At 42.6% G+C, this 24,073-nt stretch overlaps 1 protein-coding gene across 4 annotated transcripts in view; it reads left to right on the top strand.

Moving 5' to 3' along the window:
- The window catches only part of PCDH1 (protocadherin 1), a 226,442-nt gene that overhangs the window by 163,219 nt on the left and 39,150 nt on the right, over positions 1-24,073 (top strand). For all 4 annotated transcript variants that reach the window (XM_042463007.1, XM_042463008.1, XM_042463010.1 and 1 more), the window contains exon 4: positions 3,642-3,861. In XM_042463007.1, coding sequence (XP_042318941.1) covers positions 3,642-3,861 — 220 coding nt within the window. The remainder of the gene's footprint in view (positions 1-3,641; positions 3,862-24,073) is intronic.

Genomic DNA, 24,073 nt, shown 5'->3' with positions numbered 1-24,073 from the left:
TCCCCAACCTTTAAAATTCATGATTTTTCTTCAGAATTACTCTGTGCAGATGATGTGGCAAAGGGCAGCCTTTTGAAGTGCCTTTTTTCAAATGAAATGTTAAAGGTGCTGAGTTTGCTGCTACTTTCATCTAGTTTGATTTGCCAGTATCAAATTGGCTGTTTGCTGTTGCCAGTTTGTGAGGGATGCAAATTTGCGAGTGATCTTTTTCAAGCATTGGTAGACTGTAATGTGGCATTATTACTCCCCAGGTCTAGGGAGAATCTCTACAGCAGTGCTTGTTTATTCTGCTTCAACCACTGAGCTGACCCATTCTGAAGGGTTTTCTCAATTATGTGTAGCTATTTTATATGCTGAGGTTTCTTCTTCTTTGCCACTAATAATCAAGCTGGTCAGCACAAGATATACTTCCCTGTCACTGCTTTCATCACCAGTTCAGTCTTAACAACATTCTGGCAAATATCCTACATTCTCAAGGAAAATAGTAAGCTCCCTTTAGATGCTGTATTTATTGATGGGATCCTAGGCAATTGGGCTATCATTAAGGCTCTTATTTGGCTTAGTGACAAATACATTTAGTCGTACTACTGGCATACCTTGGGTATCTATGCTTCAAATTTGAGCCAACATTTCACTTAATATTGTCACGGGACCTTCCAGAAATGCAGCTGCAGCCATGGGCTGCAGGTAAAGATCAATGTTTTTCACACATTTGGCTGCTCCTAAACCCACTGCCTCCTTCTCTAAATCACAAAATGGCATTCCTGCATTTAGTGTCAACAAAGGCTTTAGAGCAACATCACATCCATAAACATCCCTTTCAAGGCTACTTGCCTCTTTACTGTGGGAATCAATTTCTTAATGACTTTTATTCTTCTTGTGGTACAAGGGTATAATCACAAACATTCTTTCTGTATTTCTGTATTTCCCTAGGAAAAAACAAAATCCAGTTTCCTATATGTAACTTTGTCAATATAGATGTTGTAAAAATTGTGAGGTTCAGGATTAGAGTTGCTTTTGCTGTTAGCTTCTTCCTTCTCCCATGACCACAGTTCCCCATAGACTTCTCCTTCTGCCACATCCATCACAGTGTTTATTTTCTGTTTTGCTGACAAATGAAAGAAGAAAAGTAAAGCTTGAAGCTCTTCCTCAATTTCTCTAAAGAGGGCATACTCTTTTCTCATTAATTTCATTGGGTAGGTTGAAAATGCATTTGAAGAAATGGCCTGTAGTCCACAAAAGCTTATATGACAAATAAAATGTTGGTCTTTAACACAGTACATAAGTTTTTTTCTGTCATTTCTTCTGCAATTATCAGCAGCTAATGAGCCTTTAAGTAACAGTCCATTAAGAGGACACGAATGGGGATCTCCGTCTTCAGAAGGACCTTTGTGCACATTCTATTCTGTTTGACTCTTTTGCTAAGTTTATCTGTTTCTGATTTGGACTTCTATTTAATATCATTTATCAAGATCAAAGAATGGTGGAAGACAGAATTATCAAGGCATTTGTAAATAATTGTTGGACTATTAAACAATGAAAATATGTCCTTCTTTAAAAAATACCAGCATGGTGTTGAACATTGGGCTACAACTCGAGATCAGGATTTGATTCCTCATTTGAGCAGAAAGACCCACTGGGTGACCTTGGGCAAGTCATACTCTCTCAGCCTCAGAGGATAGCAATGGCAACACCCCCCCCCCATGAAGAAACCTATCAAGAAAACCCTATGATAGGTTCACCTTAGGGTCAAAAATGACTCAACAACAAGAGAGCTAGGAGGAAAGGGCTCTTTCTTTCTCTCTGAGTTTAAGGAAAGAAGGATCTCTTGTTTCTTCCTTATCCACAAGTGTGGTTCACCAGCAAGGGATTGCTGTTTGCTAAAGGTGAGCATGCAAGCACATTTGTAGTTTCCTGTTGTCCAAACTTTCAGGTTTCACTACCACCTCATCACCCATAGGTATCTAAAAATAGAACACATATCTTTGCATGAAAAATGCATGATAGTAAATTCCAATAATTTTGTTGGGACATACTTCAAATAACATCTCTGGATATGACATTAGTGCTTCCTGAAATTTCTAAACTGTAGTATAGACATCACAGTTCCTTGAAAATATATATATTATGCATCCATTGGAAGAACTGAGCAGTGTCTACTCAGTAGCAAATCTAGGTTTTGTTTGTTTTGTTTGCCTTGAGTCCCTATATTGCCGCCTTGAGTCCCTATATTGAGAGAAAGATGGGATATAAGAAATAATAATAACAATAACAATAATAATAATAATTTTTGTTTTGCAGTTGTGTGAATTGGTTATGAATGTGGAAAGAAAAGGAAATATACAAGTTGTGACTATATAATGGGCACGTGATATCCTCTGGGATTTGGCTCCAGGCTCCCTCATGGATACCAAAATCCATGGATGCTCAACTTCCATTATATACAATAGTGCAATAAAATGGTGTCTCTTATATAAAGTGACAAAATCAGGGTTTGCTTTATGGATTTTTAAAAAATATTTTAAAAACATGGATGGTTGAAACTGGATGCAGAATCTGTGGATACGGCTGACTGTATTTTTTCTTCCACATCACTGCCTTGTCTAAAATACAATCTTTTCATCTCTGCCATCTATGATATGCACTTGTTGACTGTTTCCAGATTGGTAGCCATGTTAATTCCTTACTACAAAAGCAACCAAGACCACTTCCAGTTAAACAGTATCTTACCTTAATTAGCCAAAATATGAACAGCCATGCAGGGTATCTAAAAGATATGCAACTGCATTGTTCTTCCCTTCATGAGTCAAAAGCAAATCCGGAAGTCTTTCAGTAACCACACATTCCTTATTTGATTGATCTGGCTACCAAACCTGAAGTTGCTTAATTTAATATCCTAATTTTATTATTCATGACAACTAGTAACAGTGGTTTCCAATTTCAGACAAACAGAGCACTATTATTAATTTAAAATTGTGTGAAAGGAGGAGTAAAGCATGTCCAAAGTTTTGTTCATATCTTGGCTTATTAAGCCAATAGGTTGATTGTCAGAATTGTTCCAAAGAATCTTCTAGCAACTCAAGCACTAACAAATTTATTGTGTAAATTTTCATGAGCCTTGTTTATCAGATTCATTGAGCACAGATGAAGAGAGGCTTCAAATAGAATCAATTCTTTAAAAGTCTAATCAGTTTGAGATTCAGGGTAGAAAAGTATGTTGCAATCAACCTCTGAGACAGAATCCCTCCTCTCACTGATCAATAACTTAATGTTATTGTGTTAAAAGAAATAAATAAGGAGAAAGATCTACTTTGTATGTGCTCCTACCTTTCAAGAGAAAGCAGTGTATGCTCCAGTGGTGCAGCATCTGGGAAAGCAGTAATCTTGAATCTCTGGTTTATACATAATAAAAGAATGTCTGTCCAGGTTCAGTTAGGGGTTGACTGCATTAATAATTGTAATAGTAGGGTGTTGTTTTTTTAATCACTTGGCATCTAAGTATGTTCTAATGCAGAAATTTTTGTTGAATGTAATGTATCAGACATTCCTCCTTACCATTCCTTGTAGCTACATTTTACAGTTACCTTTTGTGTTTGTGTGTGTGTTTGTGTGTATAATAAAATTATTATTGCTTGTTGCAGTTACCTCATCGCCGAGTGACATTCTCTGCAGCCAATCAAGCTCAAGATCTGCAGGACCCCTCTCAACACAGTTACTATGACAGTGGCCTTGAGGAGTCAGAAACACCAAGCAGCAAGTCTTCATCAGGCCCCCGCATTGGACCTCTTGCTCTGCCTGAGGATCACTATGAGCGCACCACACCTGATGGCAGCATTGGGGAAATGGAGCACCCTGAAAATGGTAAGGGGCTGAGTCTGAATTCCTGTCCCTTTTTAGAAAGTCTGGAAGTCTTTCTAAAAGTAAATATTGTTGTATTCAAATGAGGAATGGGATTAGGGATTAATTCTTAGCCATTTTGGAAAAAATACTTAAACAGCAACTATGATGAGAACATTTCTGCTAGATCTGCCTCCAAAAAGTGGATGAGCCACAAATGAAAAAAAGGAAAGGGGCAATGCATTCAGAGAGATCAGTTCAGGCTTTCAGTTGGCAGCAGAATATTTAGTTACATTAATGGATGTATTCCATTCTCCATAATTTGCTGTGCTCTGCATTCTGCTCCTTCTGCCTTCCTATTTCATTTTGAAAATGTGTACAATTAATTTCCAGTTTGGTAGATGCATGGTTTTCCATCATTTTCAGTTTGCATTTCACTACCCATAGATTACTGATACACACCAGAACACATGTATATTGACACAATCACGTTGGTGTGTGCCTTCAAGTCGTTTCTGATGACCCTAAAGTGATACTATCACAGGGTTTTCTGGGGATGAGAGTGTGTCATTCGGTGGGTTTCCATGGTTAAGCAGGGAGTCAAACCCTTGCCTCCAGAGTTGGCTCTCACTATCACACTGAGACTCCCTTTTTTCTACAATGTGGGGAGGCAATCCTGCTGGGTCTCATTCATTCCTTCCTTCCTTCCTTCCTTCCTTCCTTCCTTCCTTCCTTCCCTAAGGCAGAGCTTCAAACCTGTCACTCAAACTCACCATTCCTAGGAAAAGAGCCAGAACCTTCCCCCACCCCCCGGTGCATCCTGCCGAATGTTCTCTAAGGACAGGAGGACATTTACAGCTCCAGAGCTCCAGGGACTGTGTGGTTCTTTGTTCCTTATTTTGTTCTTACATTTTGAGCTTCTTCTGATAAGGAGGTAAAGATTTGCCTCAGAATGTACCATCTCCAGAAGAGAATTGGGGTGAAGGGCAATGGTGACTTGAGTCTCTGATCTCTGATGAGGAGCAAATGGGCTGGCAGAAGCACAGACACCTGCCAGATGGAGCATGGTGGCAGACCAACCTACTCAGACAGGGGGAATCACACCTGGCCTTACCCATCACCATCAAAGTGACAGAGGTATGAGGGGTGATGGTGTATGCCAACACAGAGCAGCTGTTGTTGGGCATGGTAGTGGTGAGTGAGTGTGGTGCTCCTGCTTCCCTCCCTTACCTTTTACTCAATGGCCATGCCCTACCACCAGAGTTGTGCCTTGATTGATCACTCAGCAGCTGGTGGTCAGCTGGGGGGGAGGGGGAAATGCCAGCATGTGGTTCATGAAAGGCAGTGCAGCTCTGGGGCTTGCAGCACAGGCAGCCACAATTGCTACAGGAGCTCTCGGCTCTGTACAGATGGGCCCTACTGGGTGCCATCGTTACGTGCGAGGAGTGGCGCTTCCAGATGCGACTCGCCCCTCACACGTGACGAGGGCATCAAAATGGCGGCACCCTGTATATTTGGGCACCGCCATTTTGACGTGACAGACACATAGCGTCCGCACGTTCCAGCGCCTTTGTGACGCCGCAAGTGCACCATTGGCACCTTGCGGCGTCACAAAGGTGCCACAAGAAGAACCCACTTTTTGCAGGTTCTTTTTGCTCCATGACAGAGCTGCGCGGTTTGTCTGCTGTGGCTCCCTCGCAGAGCAAACCAGGGTGGCAGGAGACCGCCCTTTTTGGGCGGTCTGTATCCTGCCCTCCTTCCTCTAACTACTCTTTTTCCTTGATGGAGGAGAGGGGAGATCATCAGCTGTACTCACTACCAGAGGTGGGTGATGGAAAGGCTGAAATTTCCACTTATTGATGTCCCTGTGTCTGGCAGTCTTTTTCCCAGAATGGGGACAACACCCCCAAGAAACTAGAGGCCTTCTGATGTAGACCACACAAGGCGGCCACACTTACCATCAGAAGTACATCAATGACCACCCTGTTTGCTAGGTCATAATCAGATGGTACAGGGAGCTATTGCCTCAGATTCCCAAGGAGGAGACTAGGCTTAGGCAAGGAGTCAATGAACTGGCAAAGGCTTTGGCCTTCAGGGTGAATGCCAGCTGTTCTCCTCTTGGTTCCCAAGCCGAACAAGAAATGGAGGGCCATACTAAATATCCACAGGTTAAATTGTTATGTGAAAAGAAGAAAGTTCTGGATGGAGACTTCGGAGGGGGTTCGTGAGGGGAGTATTTTTGTCTTTTCTGGACCTTCTGGAAGCATATTTACACATGCCAGTGCAGCCAACACAGAGGAGGTTTGTCAGGTTCACCTATCTCAAAACATTATTTAATGCTCTACTCTTTGGCCTATCGGCTTCCTCTTTGGTGTGCATCAAGGTGTTGGTGCCTTTGATGGCTCACCTGAGGGTGCAAGAGGTTCATGTTCACTTGTATTTAAACAATCTGATCCGCTCACCCTCAGGCCTCAGATATGGGAGAAGGCGTTCCCGCAAGAAGATAGGACCCAAGCCATGTAGGACTAGGAATAAGGGTCTCCTTGCTACATGTTTATAGGGTGGCAACATGCCTCCCCCCATCATAATTTAATTTCATGGGTGAGGAACTGCAAGACTGGAATCTACAGGAAGAGTCTGACAAGGAGGCTGAAGAAGGGAGCCAGGCTTGTCTTCCAGACAGAAAGCAGCCTCATCTGTTTCCTGGCCAGCAATTCTGTCCCTGATGCCTGTTTCCAGACTTCTGCAGTTGATACCTTAGACTTCCTGGCTTCTTTGCCCCTTGGACTTTGATTAACCTTGATTCTTGTTGTTTCCCTAGACTCAGACTGCTTGACAAATGCCTTTCTCCTAAGTGACTCCCACAGGCAGGGACACTTTCTAGCTGCTGGTAATTTGTTACCTCTGCCTGCACTTCAGTTGATGGTTCCCTCCCAGCGAGCCTGTATAGGTGTTTGGTGGATCAGGACATTTATCGGACATTATAAGATTGACAAGTTCTCATCTTTGGTAGGCGAATTTTGGAGCAGGTTGTACAAGTGTAGTAGTAGGCATGCCTCATGTGATGATTGCTTGGGTAGGTCCAAGCAGAAGGATTGCCTCCCCACACCGCAGAAAAACAGAATATTGGTACTCACCATGAAGGTTTGTTTTCTGCAGTGCTGGGGAGGGAATCCTTTCCCACCCCTTGTTTAATAGTGTTTAGTGAATTCTAGGTAGGAATATTTGTGATTAGTTGTCTGTAATTGGAGCTTGTTATACCATCCCTGGCATGGGAGGGTCTGGCTCTCCTAGGGATGGTATGTTTGAGTGAAAGATTGAAGTCCTACCTTAAAGAAGTAGAGAAGGAGTGAGACCAAACAGAAGGATTCCCTCCTCAACACTGCAGGAAAATGAACATTCACGGTAAGTACCAATGTTCCGTTTGTACTTGAATTAATCAGTACCCATGTGTTGATACAGAGCATAACATGTATGAAAAACAAAAGATGCGGCCTAATATAAATAATTTGAACAAAATCCAGATATCAAAAAGGAAAAACAAGAGCAGCTTCTAAGGAGCTTAGCAATTGTAAGGGATGCTTTGAACCCCAGTCCAACAACATCTGGAGGGCTGCATGATTTCCACCACTGCAGTAAACAGAGTAGTTTGGGAAGACTGACAGCAGACCTTCTTGAATCAGCACAGACCAGGATGACAGAAATATAGATCCTTTACTGGCAAGATAGGGTAATGTATTTCCATTTTGAAAAAAACAGAAGGCATCACAGAAGACCTGGGTTTCTGAAGTACCGCCTTGGCTAAAAAGAAATGTGGAAATTATTGTTCTAATGTTGAGTGTTTAGATCAGCTGTAGTTTAGGGTTTGTAATGAAGTTTAGTGTTGAAGCATGGTCAAACGTGGATATGCCTTCTACTGAGCTAATTTAACAGCTTATTGTTCCTTGATGTTGGATTGTTACTACTGACTTGATTGACTTGATTGTTTCAAGCCTGGCAATGCTAGGGACTATTGATTGTTCTAGGCTTTTTATATTTTATTTTATTTTGCTGTCTGTTTCTGATCTTTTTCTTGTTAATTTATTTTGTTCTATGGCTCCTACAATTTCTCCTAATTTGATTTCTATTAGGTGTCTTCCCTGTTCTCAACTCCCTTTCAATTGCTCTCTTTGGAACTGCCAATCAGTTGGCTCGCAAGCAACGACAGTCCATGACCTTTTTCTTGCTAAATCTCTTCATCTTCTTGCTCTCACTGAAACCTGGCTTCCACCTCACACCTCCACCACTGTAACCTCTGCTGCTGAACTTTTCTTTTCTCACACTAGTAACCTAGAGGACAGAGGGCAGGGGTCGGTGTCCAACTCTTGTCGGTTTTAACTCTTCTCTTCTCCTCAACAGCACTGTTTTCTTCTTTCGAACTTCATGCTATTAAACTTTTCCTACCACTTCAGTTGCAGTTATCTGATATCCACCGGGATCACTTACTAAGTTTTTGTTGGATTTCAAGACCTGGCTGACTTTCTTCTTAGTGGATGAAGTCCCCTCCTTGATTATGGGGGACTTCAATATCCATATGGATGATATTAATAATCCTATGACTGTACGCCTCTGCTCTGTGTTGTCTTCTTTTGGTCTTGAACTCTGTTCCAATGCACCTACTCATTCTTCTGATCATTGCCTTGATATTGTACTTATAAAAAAATGTGTAACCTCCAACTTCATGGCTAAAGATTTTCTGTTGTCTGATCATTATTTCATCTCTTTTGTCCTTACCCATAATCCACCTCCTCATCAAATTGTCCAACTGCCACTTTTGAGACCTTCATTCTATTGATCCTGTGACTTTTAGCCAGGATCTGGATTTTTCTTTATCTTCCTTAAACCTTGGAGACTCCATGGATCCAGTGATCTCCTTACTCAATTCTATCTTATCTGCAACCCTCGATAGTTTTGCCTCTTTATTGATATGCGTAACGTCTTCTAATAAGCCCTGGCTCACTTCCATTGTTCGGTTTTTCCGTTCTTGTTCTCAAGCTGCCAAATGGTTGTAGGAAAAGACGAGGGAATGGGCTGATTTTATTCATTATAAATTTGTTCTTTTTTTCTTTTTTGGCAAAACAGAATTATTATAAATCTGTGGTTGAGGCTAACGACCAGCAGCTACAGTATCTTTTCCCCACATTCAATTCTCTACTAAAACCTTCTTCTCTGTTGTTTCCACACTCATTTTCACCAACTGATTTTACCAATTATTAGATAAATATAACCCATTTAATAAAATTGTCTCCAAAAGTAATTTCTTCCAAAATTCAAAATAATAAAGACCAGTTCAGGCCTTTTCTGGATTCAAAAATAACAATGCAGCTTGTTTCTCATTATGTCATTATAAGTATTCCCATATGTTTAATACATTTTTGATATAGTCTCTCAATTCCCTTTGCAGTAAACATCCACATTGATCATCATGAATAAAATCCTGAAGAATAATTTTGAATCAGTCAGCCAAAATCAGTGCAAACAATTTATAATCATTATTCAACAGTGATATTGGTCTATGGATTTTTTTGTCAAAGTCAAATCCATGTCTTTTTTAGGAAATTCAAATCGCTAACTACTTTAGGAATCAATGCTATATTAGCTTACAAATATGTGCAAATTCAAAAATCTTTTACATACAGTTGGCCCTTCCCTTATGTGGGGGATCCATTCTGGACACTGCCACGTAAGGAAAATACCGCATAAAGTCAAGCCCCATTAGAAACAATGGGGCGCACCCCATTGTTTCTTAGGGGACACAGGAGAAACCTTTCCAGTGCGGCTCCCAGGGTATGCTGGAAGCTGCGTATAGCGCGCCCGCGTATGACGTGGGTGCACTGTATTTCACTTTTCTCTTCATCTCATCAACCATCAATATTGATCTGTAAAATCTTAATCTGATTATCATTTGAAATCTTTGGGGAGACTTTTTTTAAAAAAAAATCATTCTCTGTATCTCCTCTAAAATCAATTGAGACTTCTCTTGTCTCTTCCTTTGTAACTCACTACCACACTGAATAAAGCATCCTTCCATGAGTGTTCTACTCACATCCCAAACCATTCTAATATCAGTGCCTTTATCCAAATTATGTTTTAAAATTGTCTTTATTTTATTCTTACAATTCTCAACTATCTTTTCATTTTTCAAGATAGCCTCCTCTAATCTCAATGTAAAGCTCCCTCTTGTTCCTTTAAGAACTAATGTCACTGAGTAGTGCTCTGAAAAAGTCAGATTTTTGATGATTCTTGATCTGGTGTACCTATCCTGAATTGTAACATTAACTGATTTTTATTTTGTTTCTTAAAATTAAAAGTTTAATTAATTGTACTTACATTTTTATTGTTTTGTTTTTTCTTCTTCATAAAACATTCTTAAGCAAACTACACTTTATATATGTACAGGAGACTTTTCAGTCTGGTCTATTATCCGCCCATGAATGGGTGCCCATGCCAATACAGCCACAGTTTTCTTCCTCCTTTGTCTTAGCACTTGTTCATGTTAATTTTTGTGTCATGCCTTCCTTGTCTGGCTATAAATATCTGATGGCTGTTGGTTGACCAAATCAGGAAGGAATCAGATGAAGGCTGAGCAGTTTTTGTTCGCACCCTCTCCCCAATATCCAAAACTTGGAAGAATCCATCCCTGTTATGGTATACTGTATTGTGTGGTACTCACACAAATGCTTGCTGACTAGTTGTTGAACAAGAGCCCATATTAATTCTGTTATGCATAGCTTCCCAGCTGTTTTGGTGGCCATTCTTGTTGAGGATTGTGGGAAAGAGCTTTGCCCATGCTTGGCTGTATAGTAGACTGTGGGGATGTCTCCTTATGCAAGTGTCTACTCCTGCCTTAATCAGGCATTACACCAGTGTAACACCTCAACAGTATTCCAGCACATGCATGCACCCACATATACATACATATAAAATTATTCACCATTTACATTTCTAATCATTCTTACACAAGAACCCTGGCTTACTCACCTATGGTGAAAATCCTTATCAGCCAGGCAGGTGTACATAGGTAAAGCCAATCCTCAGACTAAGTAAAACAATTCCAGTTCCAAGTTCAATTCATTTATTAAATAATCAAGCAGAGAGATATTCTGAATAAATATCTCTGAAACATCTTCCAAGGAAGAACTCATCCAAGCAGCATCCAGGGAAAGGACATCCAGAAGCCCTGTAGAAGTGAGACTCTGTGCTCTAATACAAGGTACACACTGCTACACATCAACACATCATCAGCATGGCTGCAAGAATACACTGGGGGCCTGTGGGCCATGTGTTTCAAGCCTCCTCTATAACCACTATTGTTCTTGTTGCTCAAACTGCCTCCAGCAGTATTAGGAACACTGTATTTGAACAGTTCCAAATATTTCATCACAAACAAAGGTGTAGCAAAAATTTGATATACTAAAACAATGGTTCTCAACCTTTGATCCTCCAGAAGTTTTCAACTTGACCTCCGAGCATCCCTGCCTATTAGCTGTGTTGGCCTGGGCTTCTTGGAGCTAAAGTCCAAAACACTTGGAGGATCAAAGATTGAGAACACTCCGCTAAAAGAACATTGTTGTGTTTATCATTATTTTGAATTTGTAGTTAATCACGTTTGATACATTTGCTTGTTTGGATCATTTTCTCTGTAAGCACCTAATTCCATTTATCTGTTGGCAATATTTATCCATTCTAATTCATTATTTGCAAGTGCTGTGAACCTGAACAGCTTACTAATGCTATCAGCTCTTCAGTGTTTATTCACAATGAGCAGACCTACATATTAGCTCAGCAAACATGTTCCCAAACACATTTTTGCTGAATCTGTCTCAGGGAGGTGGGAAGTAAAGGGAAAAGAGGAATAAAGAGAGGGCTTAAGCTTTTGTATGTTCTTTGATTCTCTCCTACAGATTATTCAACCCCAGCCATCCTTTCACCAGATATTGCTCAAATCAGTCTCAAACTGAAAAGGAAGAGGGTAAAAAAGAAAGAGAGAGAAAGAGAGGTTAAGGAGAGCAAAATCAGAAAGAATTGCATGAGGTAGTGAGAAGGATGGGAAAGTGTAAACACCATCCTTCAGTTCCACTTTGCTAAAGATTAAGTTTCCACCTCTCCACATACACATTTTTGCATTATGAGATAAATATTAGTTGGGAGACTGTGTGTCTGCCTTGTAAAATGTGACACCCATGCCTCTGATTTTCAGTGTCACGTTGTATTCAGTTTTGTTTTGCATTTTAGCAGACAGCTGTCTGCTGTCTTTTTGCATTTTACTAGGTCTTTTGCATTTTAGCAGACATCTACCTATTAGGTCAATTTATCACATTTTCCTGTACAAACATTTTGTAGCTTCTGCAAAGGGACCTTAAAGTCTATATAAATGATCAAAATGGGACTTCTCTTATCTTTGTGTTTGCTGACATGGTTTAAATACTTCTGGAAAAGCTCTGAAGCCCAAAAATTGTACCTGTTAACCTGTTTTGTATTTTTTTTGGGGGGGTAGATATTTGTCACCTTCCATTGTTTCATTATTCTGTAAACAATTTGTCAGCTAGAGAGAGATAACAATTCTTTTACTTGCCTATGACCTGGTTAAAAGGGTAACAGTGGCAGGATTCTTAGGAGGGAGTGATTCTGTTCTCCTGGAGCATGTTATACAGTGGAAGGGGGAAGCCAAGCATAGTCAGACACACATTCTAGACTTTAGGAAAGCTGATCTCAGTAAACTTAGGGAAATGCCATGGTCAGGAACACTAAAAGAGAAGGGAGTTCAGTAGGATGGGAGTTTGTTAAAACGGAGAGATTGAAAGAACAACTTCCAACAGTTCCAGTGAGGAGGAAAAATGGGAGGTGTCTCAAGAAACCAGGATGGATGACTAAAGAACTTTCAATTGAGCTAAGTTTTAAATGGGACATGTATAAGAAATGGAAAAGGCGGGAAAATCACCAAAGAGGAATTCATGCAACTAGCTAGTACATGTAGGAGGGACGTGAGAAAAGCTAAAGCACAGAATGAGCTCAGGCTTGCTAGAGAGGTTAAAAACAATAGAAAGAGATTTTTTTAGTTATGTCTGTAGTAAAAAGAAGAAGAAGGGAATAGTAGGGCCATTGCATGGACAAGATGGTAAAATGTTAACAGGGAACAGAGAAAAGGGAGAACAACTCAATACCTTCTTTGTCTCAGTCTTCTCACAAAAGGAAAGTGGTGCTCATCCTGAGGAAAATGGAGCAGACAATGCAGCAGAGGAAATGCACCATAGACTAGGTAAAGAGGTAGTACAGGAACACCTGGTTAATCAAAATGAAGTCAAGTCTCCAGGTCCAGATGAATAACATCCAAGAACTGGCAAGTGTAATCTCAGAACCACTGTCAATAAACTTTGAGAATTCCTGGAGAACAGGGGACATCCTTGCATGGAAGAGGGCAAATGTTGTCTCCATTTTTTTAAAGGGGGGGAGCCTAAACAATTACCACCCAGTCAGCCTGACATCAATACCAGAAAAAATTCTAGAGCAGAACTTTAAACAGACAGTCTGTAAGTATTTAGAAAGAAATGCCATAATCACTAAAATTCGACATGAGTTTCTCAAAACCAAGTCATGCCAGAGTAATCTGGTGTCTTTTTATTTATCTTTACACAGACATATACGTATACATATACAGCTTGGTGGATGAAGGGAATGCTGTGGGTATTATATCTTGTTTTCAGGAAGGCCTTCAAGAAAGTCCCCCATAATAAACTTACCCAAAAAAAAAAACTAGTAAAATGTGGGCTAAATGATGCTACTGTTAGGTTGGTTTGTAATTGGTTGACCAACTGAACCTGAAGGGTGCTCACCAAAAGCTTCTTTTTATGCAGGAGAGAAGTAACTGGTGGGGTGCCAAAGGGCTCTGTCCTGGGCCAAGTGCTGTACAACCTCTTTATCCATGACTTGGATGATGGAACAAAGGGCATTTTTATCAAACTTGAAGATGACACCAAATTAGGAGGGATGGCTAATAGTCCGGAGGCTAGGATCAAAATTCAAAATGACCTTAATAGATTAGAGAGCTAGGCCAAAACTAACAAAATGAATTTTAAGAGAAAGAAATGTAAGGTACTACCCTTAGGCAAAAAAATAATAAATACAATTGAAATGCACAGATACAGGATCAGGGACACCTGACTTGACAACAGTACATATGAAAAGGATCTAGGAGTCCTAGTAGTGGTTGTAGAGAGCTGGCAGAGATGGGCCAGCCTAACAGTGACAAATAGGCAGAGAGCTGGTGCCAGCCAATCGTAGTGAAGGCTGGAGAAGATAAATATCCATTGATCCATTTCAAACTGGCTTTAGGATGGGATTTGGAGTTGAGACTGCCATGGTCACCTTAGCTGATGACCATCTGAGCATCGACAGGCGTAGAGTGACCTTGTTGGTGCTACTGGACCTCTCAATGTTGTTTGACACTATAGATCATGACATCCTCTTGAATCACCTGAGAAGGTCAGGAATAGGAGGCACTGCGCTTCAGTGGTTCCATTCCTTCCTCTTGGGCAGATTCCAGAGGGTGATGCTCGAGGAAGGTTGCTCGGCAAAGTAGGAGCTTAATTGCAGCGTCCCACAAGGCGCCATCCTGTCCCCAATGCTTTTCAATATATACATGAAGGTACTGGGAGAGATCATCCGGAGACATGGGGAGGGGTGTTATCAGTATGCTGATGACACCCAGATATATGTCTCGGCCTTCAGCTTTGACTTCAGATGGCATCTCTCCTCTTGACAACTGTCTTAAAGCAGTAATGGATTGGATGAAGGAAAACAAATTGAAGCTGAATCCAGACAAAACGGAGGTATTTACGGTATCAGCTCCAAAACCAGGTATCAGGATACAACATCCAGTCCTAGAAGGGGTTAGATGAGAGAAAACAAATTGAAGCTGAATCCAGACAAAAGGGAGGTACTTTTGGTATCGGCTCCGAAACCAGGTATCAGGATACAACATCCAGTCCTAGAAGGGGTCACACTCTCCTCAAAGGACTGTGTTCGCAGTCTGGGAGTGCTCCTTGATCTGTCGCTTCACATGACAAATCAGGTTAATGCAACAGTCAGGAGTGCTTATTATCGGCTTCTGCTGATACACCAGCTGCACCCTTTCCTGGAAGTCAGGGACCTTGAGACCGTAGTACATGCGCTGGTAACCTCACGCCTTGATTTCTGCAATGAACTCTACATGGGGCTACCCTCGTGCTTGGTCCAGAAACTTCAGTTAGTTCAAAACATGGCAGCCAGATTGGTCTCTGGTACATCCAAAAGAGACGATATAACACCGATCTTAAGATCACTCCACTGGCTACCCATTAGTTTCCGGGCCCAGTACAAGGTGTTGGTTATTACCTTTAAAGCCATAAATGGCTTTGGTCCAACCTATCTTCGGGACCGCCTCCTTCCATATAATCCTCCCCGCACACTTAGATCCTCGGGGAGGAATTTGTTACAGCCTTATAAAACAAGGCTATCCACGACCTCCCAGTGGGCCTTCTTAAGCTATTGTGCCCAGATTGTGGAACGGCCTGCCAGACGAGATCCATCACATTACCACCCTAAACAGCTTTTAAAAAGCTATAAAGACAGATCTCTACCAAGAGTCCTTTCTTGAATAGTTCCCCAGCCACCAGAAGGAAAAATCTTAACTGCTGAACTCTGACCTCACCACAGTCCCAACCTATTGTTTATTGTATTGTTTTTAAGTATGTTTTAATTCTTACATTGTTTAATTGTATTTTAAGGAGGAGGGATTGAAAGTTTTGGATTGTATTTTTTAATCTTTGTAAGCTGCCCTGATTGCATTTTGTAGAGGGACGGGATATAAATAAATTTTATTATTATTATTATTAGGGCTGTTGCTAAGAGGGACAGTTAGATAGGGACCATTATAGTAAATGTTCAGAAGTGAGGGACTTAGGCAGGGTCTGGTAGGGGTAGAGTCCAGTAGTGAGGGACTCCCTACGCACACAAAACTTCAAGAGAGGGAGTTGCTGTGATCTTATCCTGAGGGATACTTTGCCTTGGTGGCTGGTGTAGGTTTAGAAAAAGAACCTAAAGATAAGGACGGTGTGAGGGTCCTGGGTATGTTAATTGCTGGAGAGAATGTGGTATAGTTAACTAAACCTGTAACTGAATGAAAGTAAGAAAATAATACCTCAAAGTAACAAACATATGCAGCATCTCAATAAGCAAAATGCTGTTTAAACCTTCTTGTAAATAAGTGTTATTCCTGTTTCAAATACAGTGGTACCCCGGGATACGAATGCGCCGCCTTACGAAATTTCCGGGTTACGAAAAAAATCCATTGAAAAAAACTGTTCCGGGTTACGAAGGTTATTTCGGGTTACGAAAAAAAAATTTGGTGCTTTTCGGCGCTTTTTCGCACGAAATCGCGGCTTTTCCCCATTAGCGCCTATGGCTTTTCGGCTTGCGAAAGCCTTTCGGGTTACGAAAGCGGCAGCGGAACGAATTAATTTCGTAACCCGGGGTACCTCTGTAGAGGCTTTTTTGGCACTTGAGTAATTTACTATGCTACTGGCATTTGCAAATGGGAAAACAGTTTTACACTCACAAGTAAAGAGACTTTCATAAATGGGTGGCAGTGTCATAAATAAAGAAGAAAAATAGTTTTTAGAAAATAAGTCGCCGTCACAGTGGCCAACTACAAGTTGAGCATGAGTGTGATGTGGCAGCTAAAAAAACCAATGCGATTCTAGGCTGCATCAGTAAAACAATAGTGTCTATACTGACATTATTCTTCTTTGGTCAGACGTCACCTGGAATACTGTGCCCACTTCTGGGCATCCCAATTCAAAAAGGATGTTGACAGACTGGAGCACACTTAACGAAAGATGACTAAAATGCTGAAAGGCCTGGAAACTGCACCCTATGAGGAGAGACTTAGGGAGCTGGGTATGTTCAGCCTGGAGAAGTTTAGTGACATGACAACTACGTTGAAATATTTGTAGGGATACCATACTGAAAATAATCAGGTCAAAAGCCAGGTTTTCACACTTTTTTAATTGTAAAAAGAGTTTGGGAGGGCTAATTAAAAGTGGAGTTTGTCATCTGACAGCTCAGCAAACAAACAGAAGGGAAGAGAAAGAAAGGGCTCACGAGGTGTCCAGGCTCACGGCTCCAAAAAAGGATTACAAGGGAATAAATTGTGCGCACGGGCCTAGGGAAACTAGCCCCAGGCCCAAAGCCTTTTCCCAGTGTCAAGGGAAATGCATCACATGGGAGCAATCAACCTTGCAAGAGAGAGAGGCAGTAACCTAACAACATAGGTCCCATCTGAAAAATAGTGGGTACTCTTTACTCTGCCATAGGAATTTTCGCCTTTTAGAAAAGCTACAACAAACCCCTGCATGTCATAAACTGTACAAAACAAGTCTCACAAGCAAGGAACGGAAATCTCGTAGAAATAGAACCAACAAGAAGAGATACAAAGGGGTTAGCTTGGCTCCATCGTTAAACATCTGACTGGGCCTGTGCCATGCCCACACCTTTGGTGTTAAACCCCTGGCTTTCCTAGTGCAGTGCTGAAAACGATTCCCACCTTTGCGCCTTCATGTGCTTGTCTAGGCCAGGCAGGACACATCTTCCGTCGTAGCCCATCCCCATTCCCTATCCCTGTGCACATAGAACTCCGCTTTTAAAATGTGCAAACGAGCTTCCCTTGGGGTGGAAACATGGCCCTTAAAAGATGACCCCGATTCCATCTGTGGAATCTCTCTCTGCTCGGTGGCAAGGCACATTTTCCCTCACCATGGGCCTCAATTGCAATAACTCCGAGCAAGCCGTTGTGTCCGTTCTTACGTTATTTACTCACATTCCCCTGTCTAAGATTTCCTTTAGAAACGCAGGTACCATGGCTTCATCCGTTCAGCTCCCTCCCTCACACCCAACATTTATCCCATATCACGGGGGAAAAAGCTGAAGAACTCCTGTCAAGATATCCAAACATCATCTGGGAGACCACGGCAGATTAAGGGAGTTTATAATTGACACTCAAATCATTGCAATTGGCCTAGCTAGTCAGGCGAATTAGCAAACCTTAGCTTGCTGAGGCAGCAGTACTTTGTTCCACCGGGCCCTGTCGCAACAGTGGTTCCAAAGAGGGTAGCAGGGGTCAGATGAGGCCGCCCGTGGAACACTCATTAACAAGGACAAAGCTTGAGGCTAGCCCTGCCTCTCTGCGGAAGTGCCACAGATAGTTCTGAACAGGACCAATCCAAGTAGTTTTTTTAAAAAAACTGTAGCCTATAGTCCATATAACATTTATAAAACAAAAGGTATAAACGTTAGCCTGGATACTAAAGGTATTCCCTTGCAGCAAGCCTGGCTCCCACCTATGCGGTGAAAGGAGGGAGTAAGAATAGAGAGACCGAGAGAGGGGGTCCTGCCCCCCTCCACCCGTATAGTGCACGTTAAAGTGTTTAGATGACAGTATATGGTGAGATATGGGTGCTTAAAGTCCATTTACCTCCTATACCTCCCTGACAGGACTGACCGATCCTGTATAGACAGAATCATGCCTGCTATCAACTGAATAGACATGGATAGAAACCATCATTTTAGAACGCCTTCGAGATCACAATACTTTTGTGCAGCTAAGGCCTTTGATGCCGAGAGTGGATAGCAGGATAAGGCTCCGGACCGTGCACCCTGGGGGGGGGGGTGATTGCTGCATACTAGTCCTGAGCCTCAAAGAGTGTAGTGGAAGAGGAGAAAATGCTTTTCGCTATGGGGTACGTATTAACAAGAACCTCAAAACTAGGCCTCAGATGCTCGTTACCCAGAACTTCTAGCATTCCGATGGCACATAGCAGCTTGCTACCATGGGGAGGTGTCGTTCTGTCCTTGGCCTTCTACTAGTTAAATCATCCCACCCCAGAGAAGCTAATGGGTATCATTCTTCACTCAGCAGAGAAAATCACACTGGGGGCAATGGTGGTTTACCTAATGGGCCATATAAAGCTTCTGAGTCTGTCTGGCTTCTTGGTCTGACATGTGTAGAGGTCCCTCCCCCCTCCACGCCAACCGTGCATGCAGTCAGACCTACAAACACACATAAAGTGTAATAACAAAGAGAAGAATGATATTCCTCCTTGCGCTTCTGCTTCTTCAGATCATGCAACTGAGAAGCTTGAACAGACAGCAGCAATAAGGGAGGTGAGCTGCCCACCTTCTGCAACACATCTATAAACATATCTGTGAGCCATGACAACATATAGGAATGAGGACAGGGCATAATGGCCTTCAGAAAAACACCCACCCAAGGTATACAGGAGCCTGCTGGGCCAATAAGTATCACTTGTTTTGAGGGAAGGCCCCAGGCCTGGATGGAGACTATGCGAGGAAGGAACCTTGCATTCTCCATGCACCTGGAATGAACTTCCACAAACCCACCGAGCAGGGGGGGCAGATTGAGGGGAAGGATTGCCATAGCACTAGACGAAATGGAGTCCCAGGTCCGCAGCTAAGTCATGACAGTAGAGTGACGTAGGAACCAGTTTCATTAGAGAATCTCAATATGGCTGTAATAGAAGAGTACTCTCTTCCCAAGCAGGACTGGTCTTTTGATCCTCTTGGTGAAGCACCCACTAAGTGGAGGTAATTCGCCAAGGAGAGTTTCCAAGGCCATGAGGGGAATTGCTCTGTTGGGCGTATTCACACTAGGGTAGTTTTGCTGTTTTTATGGATCCCTCTATAACTACAATATCCGCCAGGGCTCCTACAATCAGATACTAATGTGGCTAAACTGGTGGCACTGGAAGAGAATACTGGAGCCCTTGAGGCTGACCCTCTGCTCTAAAGGCTAGGAAGGGAGGGGGTGACTCATCATACGAGGCCTCTGGCCTCCTGTGCAACCCGGATCAAAGCGCCATTTCACAAAAGGCAATGGTGGCTTACAGCAGATAAATCAAGGCAGAAACATGGCCACTGGGGCCCAATAACCCCATGGGAATTCCCTGCCGTGGGTGAATAGAATATTGGGGAGTTAGGGGCTTTTACCACCGTAGAAACAGAAATCTCTTATGACTTTCCTACTGACCCAGCTCGAATGGTCATTGGCAATGGCAAAGAGGGCCAACGAAGCCACAACTTATAACACTAGGGGTCTCCACACCTGATGGAAGAGTTGCTGAAATCTGGAAGAGATTAGGGGTTTAAAGATCTTAATGCCCTTCTTCTTCCCAGTCACGGCTGACCAGACAAACTTCGCCCCTCACCAGCTGCTGGCAACCCCACCTTCTTTAAACTGTGGAAGCGCAAGGGCGGACTGGTTGAAGTGCTTTGCTCCATGTGCTCTTCTGTGTGTGAAATGTTTTCCAAGCTAGAAATTGCTCCCTGTGGTGTTGTTTTGTTTGTTTCAATGTCTTTTTTGTATCAGGACAAGATTATTTTTGATCAGGCGGAACAACAATGTCATTCTAAATTCATATTTACAGGAGTCTACAGTAACAAGAGAGGGACTTGTCCCCTCTGTACCTGTCCAGGTGCCCTCAGCCCTGTGCCCCAATGATTCCACCAAGTCGGCGTGGACCGTTGGTATAAGCCCCGTTGCCCCCACCCCCAGCCCTGAAGCATGAGCCCAAGCCCTCTTCACTAGGTTCTTCTCTCTCGTTCCAGACATCCGGGACCCTCTACTGAGAACTTGGTCATTCGGTTGGGTGTCAGTTCTCTTGCCCTGGGAGCAATGACTTTACAAAAGTGGTCCTAGTGCCCTAGGCCGGGCAAGCAATTCTCACCTGGCAGGCACAGAACTGCCAATGCGAGTGATAAAGCAGCACAGTTGGAAAATTCCTTCTTTTTAGTCGTCTTGAGTTCCAGACACTGTCTCCAGTGTGTTTTTCCAGGTACTTTATATGGGTCCTCTTTCAGTATCACAGGTAGAGCTCCCGCTTGGCAGTTTTGGGAAATGTGTGTGGCTGGCTGGAAGTCCCGAGGTCTGGGTGAGAGGTGATTCCTTCCTTCCTCCATGGGGGAGTCCGTGCAGGGCTCATGGCGACTGGTGGAAAAGGCCTGTAACGGAGGAGGCAGGCGGAGGTTGGCCATTTTGGGTTTTGCGCTCTTCTGAGAAGTCTGGGGCTGCCATTCCAACTTTTTTTGGTGGGCCTCTTGACTACCTCTGTCTTGGTAAGGCACAAATGTGGAGGTTTTAGGCATTCTTTGGCCGCCGGCTTTGGAGAGGACTGAACAATGGCATCCGCAGTTGGTCAGAGTGCCAAACCTTGCATTCCCCTCCCGGGTGCAGGTCCATGGCATGGCTAATCAGGAAGAGGCCGGAGGTCTACAAAATATAACGAGCAACGGAAGGAAGAAGCATTAAAAGCATACAAATAACATGTACAGCAGTGCGGATGGCTAAGCGTAATTGCAAAGCTGAAAAGCAACCTACTGAAGGGAAACAGGCTTCAATTTGCCTTCCGTACTAGCTGCCTACGAGATAGATTGCTTGCTCTGAGAAGTTACGTGAAGAGAAAGCGAAAGAGCTAAGAGAAGCAAAGCAACTAGTCGCCCTAGAGTTTGTGATGGTCTGAACCAGTGCTATGTAAAAGAAGGAGTGAGGGGTAAAGTGGTAAGAATTTTTGACATAGTAGAGAGACTATGGGAGGAGATCAATGTTTTCATGTTCTTCTACTCTAAAAAATAAAATAAAAAATCCTGCAACACAGAAAAGTTAGCACAGCAGTTAGCTTTTTTGTTCGTTTTACTTGCAGAGTCTTCTTTTAAAAAAAAAGTTGGAGAGCAAGCCGGCGCTACCCTTTCTTTTTGAAGGTGTAAGACCAAGCTAAAGTTTAGCAGAGGCTCCACAAGTAAATGTGTTTCTGGTTGTCTCAGGTTTTTCTTGCTCAGGTGCTATGCCCTAACACAGAAATAATTCACAGTATCTAGGTATAAATCCACCCCTTTTGATCAGGGTGCGTATGCACAGCCAAGAGTGGTCTGTTATCTGTGCCTTGAAAGAGGACAATCATAAAACATACTAAACATCAACTCTGGCCTAAGGTGATCATATCTTCACAGTTGGTACCTGGTTATACATGCACCCACACAGAAACCAAATTAGCTTGAGAGAAATATGAGAATAGCCTCCAACGATTTTGTAATGTGTTTACTTTTGTTATCCTTATTGTGAATAATTAGCTGCCGGACGAATTGGCTGAAAATGTTGTGTTGTTTGTTGTTGTGTCCGTCAAAATAGGTTCAACTTACAGTGACCCTAAAGTGAATCGATATGGTTTTCTTGACAAGAGTTGTTTCAGAGGGGATTTGGCCATTGCCTCCACACGAGAGGGAGTGTGGACCTTTCCAAGGCAACCCAACAGATTCCATGGCCAAGTGGAAATTTCGAACTCAGCCTGTACATGCAAGGTCAAGTGGGCTCAACAGGGTCCTAGGCGGAAGATATTAGTACGTAAAGAGGAAGAATAAATAAATCGGAAGTTGCCTGATCCTGGATGTCAAAGTTCAGCTCTTCTTTTGGCACTTTATCGGGGTTGAGTTTAAGCATACAGCACACACATCCTGAGTAGCTGTGTTAGTGATGTCACTTCAGTAGACTAGAAGAGAAGTTAATAAGACATCTCTTGCCAAGAAAAAGGGTCACACCATACATAACATTAATACTATGAATACTATCTAGAAGAAAGGATGCATGAGGAGTGGGAGCACAAGAGGACCCGTAACACCCACAAAAAGTATGTCGAAAGAGACATAATGTCTCAGGGTGTTCTTTGCAATTAGTTTGCAAGAAACAAAGCATTTGACCAAAAGCATTAGTGAAATTCTATGGTTAGTCCCCAACTAGAGTAGTTTTCCATGGAATCACTGTTGACTAAGTGAATCACATGTAGGTAAATCTCATTGATATTCCTAGTTTCAGAATTATCAGTAGGGATCAGGACAAGTTCACAGTTTTTTTTAAAATGGGAATGCAGTGTGCCGACAACGCAAAGAAGTTTGTGTAATGTTTGCAGAGTATGGGGGATAAATATGCACTATATTTGTTGCAGAGAGCTAGAATGATGTAGTGGTTTGAGTGTTGGATAGGACTAAAGAAACCATTTAGTCTGAAACCAATAGGGTGACCTGGGCACGTCATACTATCTCAGCCTCAGAGGATAGCACTGGGCCAACCCCCCCCCCCATCCCATGAAGGAAACCTATCACAGAAAACCCTATGATAGGTTCACCTAGGGTCAAAATGACTCAACAACAGAGAACACTAATATTTATTGCACAGTAAATTGGATATTGCAAACAGTCGTCAAGTCACAACAGATTCAAGTTAATAGTTATTTAGATAAAGCAATTTTTAAGCCACATTTCTGGCTTTAGGGGGGAAAAAGGGCAAGTTCCTCTGTTTCAGCTACTGCAAGGCTGGGGAAGCTTGAGACATTTTTATAGCTCTCCAACTATTTTAAAATTGTGCACATTGTTCATTCCAAAAATGCTGAAGAAATAGCCAAACCTACATCCAGAAAGTGGCTGTTGGGTGGCCCTAGCCACAATAGACTGAAGCATGAAATCATTGCCTCTTATGTTATGCCCTGTTTACATAATGTTCGCTCCTCACCCTCACGTCTCTGGAAGAAACAAGTAAGGCTACAACAGAAGTATCTCAGGTTGTCTAAAACACTAGGAAAAGAATATCAAAAGCCGGCCACAGATATCTCCACCTTTCGAGCACGGCAAGAAGCAAAACCTGAGGAATGCGTTGTCATGATATTGCTGTTAATTAATGTTTCACTGATGTGAATTAAAGATTGCCCTCAATTATTGCTAGGGGATCAAGTTATAACCAGTGATAGCAAAACTTTAAGGCAAATGCCCCAATTAAAGGCCTCCTGGCACGGGTTGTTACCCGGTGCCAGGGGCTAACTTCTCGGGGAAATGGGCTTTCTTGGGCTGGGACTTCCACACTCCAGGAGCATGAATTCTGCCCTCCCTGGGGTGGGAACTTCCAGGGCAGTATTCTTCCCCTGCCCTCCGGCCTTCAGCCTGCGTCTCTGGAAGCAGCTGAAGGCCTGTATGGCGGGGAAGACTCCGCAGGCAGACTCCTGGGTCTTCAGGAGGGAGGCACTGAAAGCCCAGGATGGCCAAGAAGGAGGAGGAAAAAGCACACATCTGTTCCTCCGCTTTCCCACCCTCCACGTGCCCACAA

This window comes from Sceloporus undulatus, chromosome 4 (assembly GCF_019175285.1).
Source record: "Sceloporus undulatus isolate JIND9_A2432 ecotype Alabama chromosome 4, SceUnd_v1.1, whole genome shotgun sequence".
Classification (NCBI taxonomy): domain Eukaryota; kingdom Metazoa; phylum Chordata; class Lepidosauria; order Squamata; family Phrynosomatidae; genus Sceloporus; species Sceloporus undulatus.
This window is presented reverse-complemented; position numbering and strand designations above follow the sequence as displayed.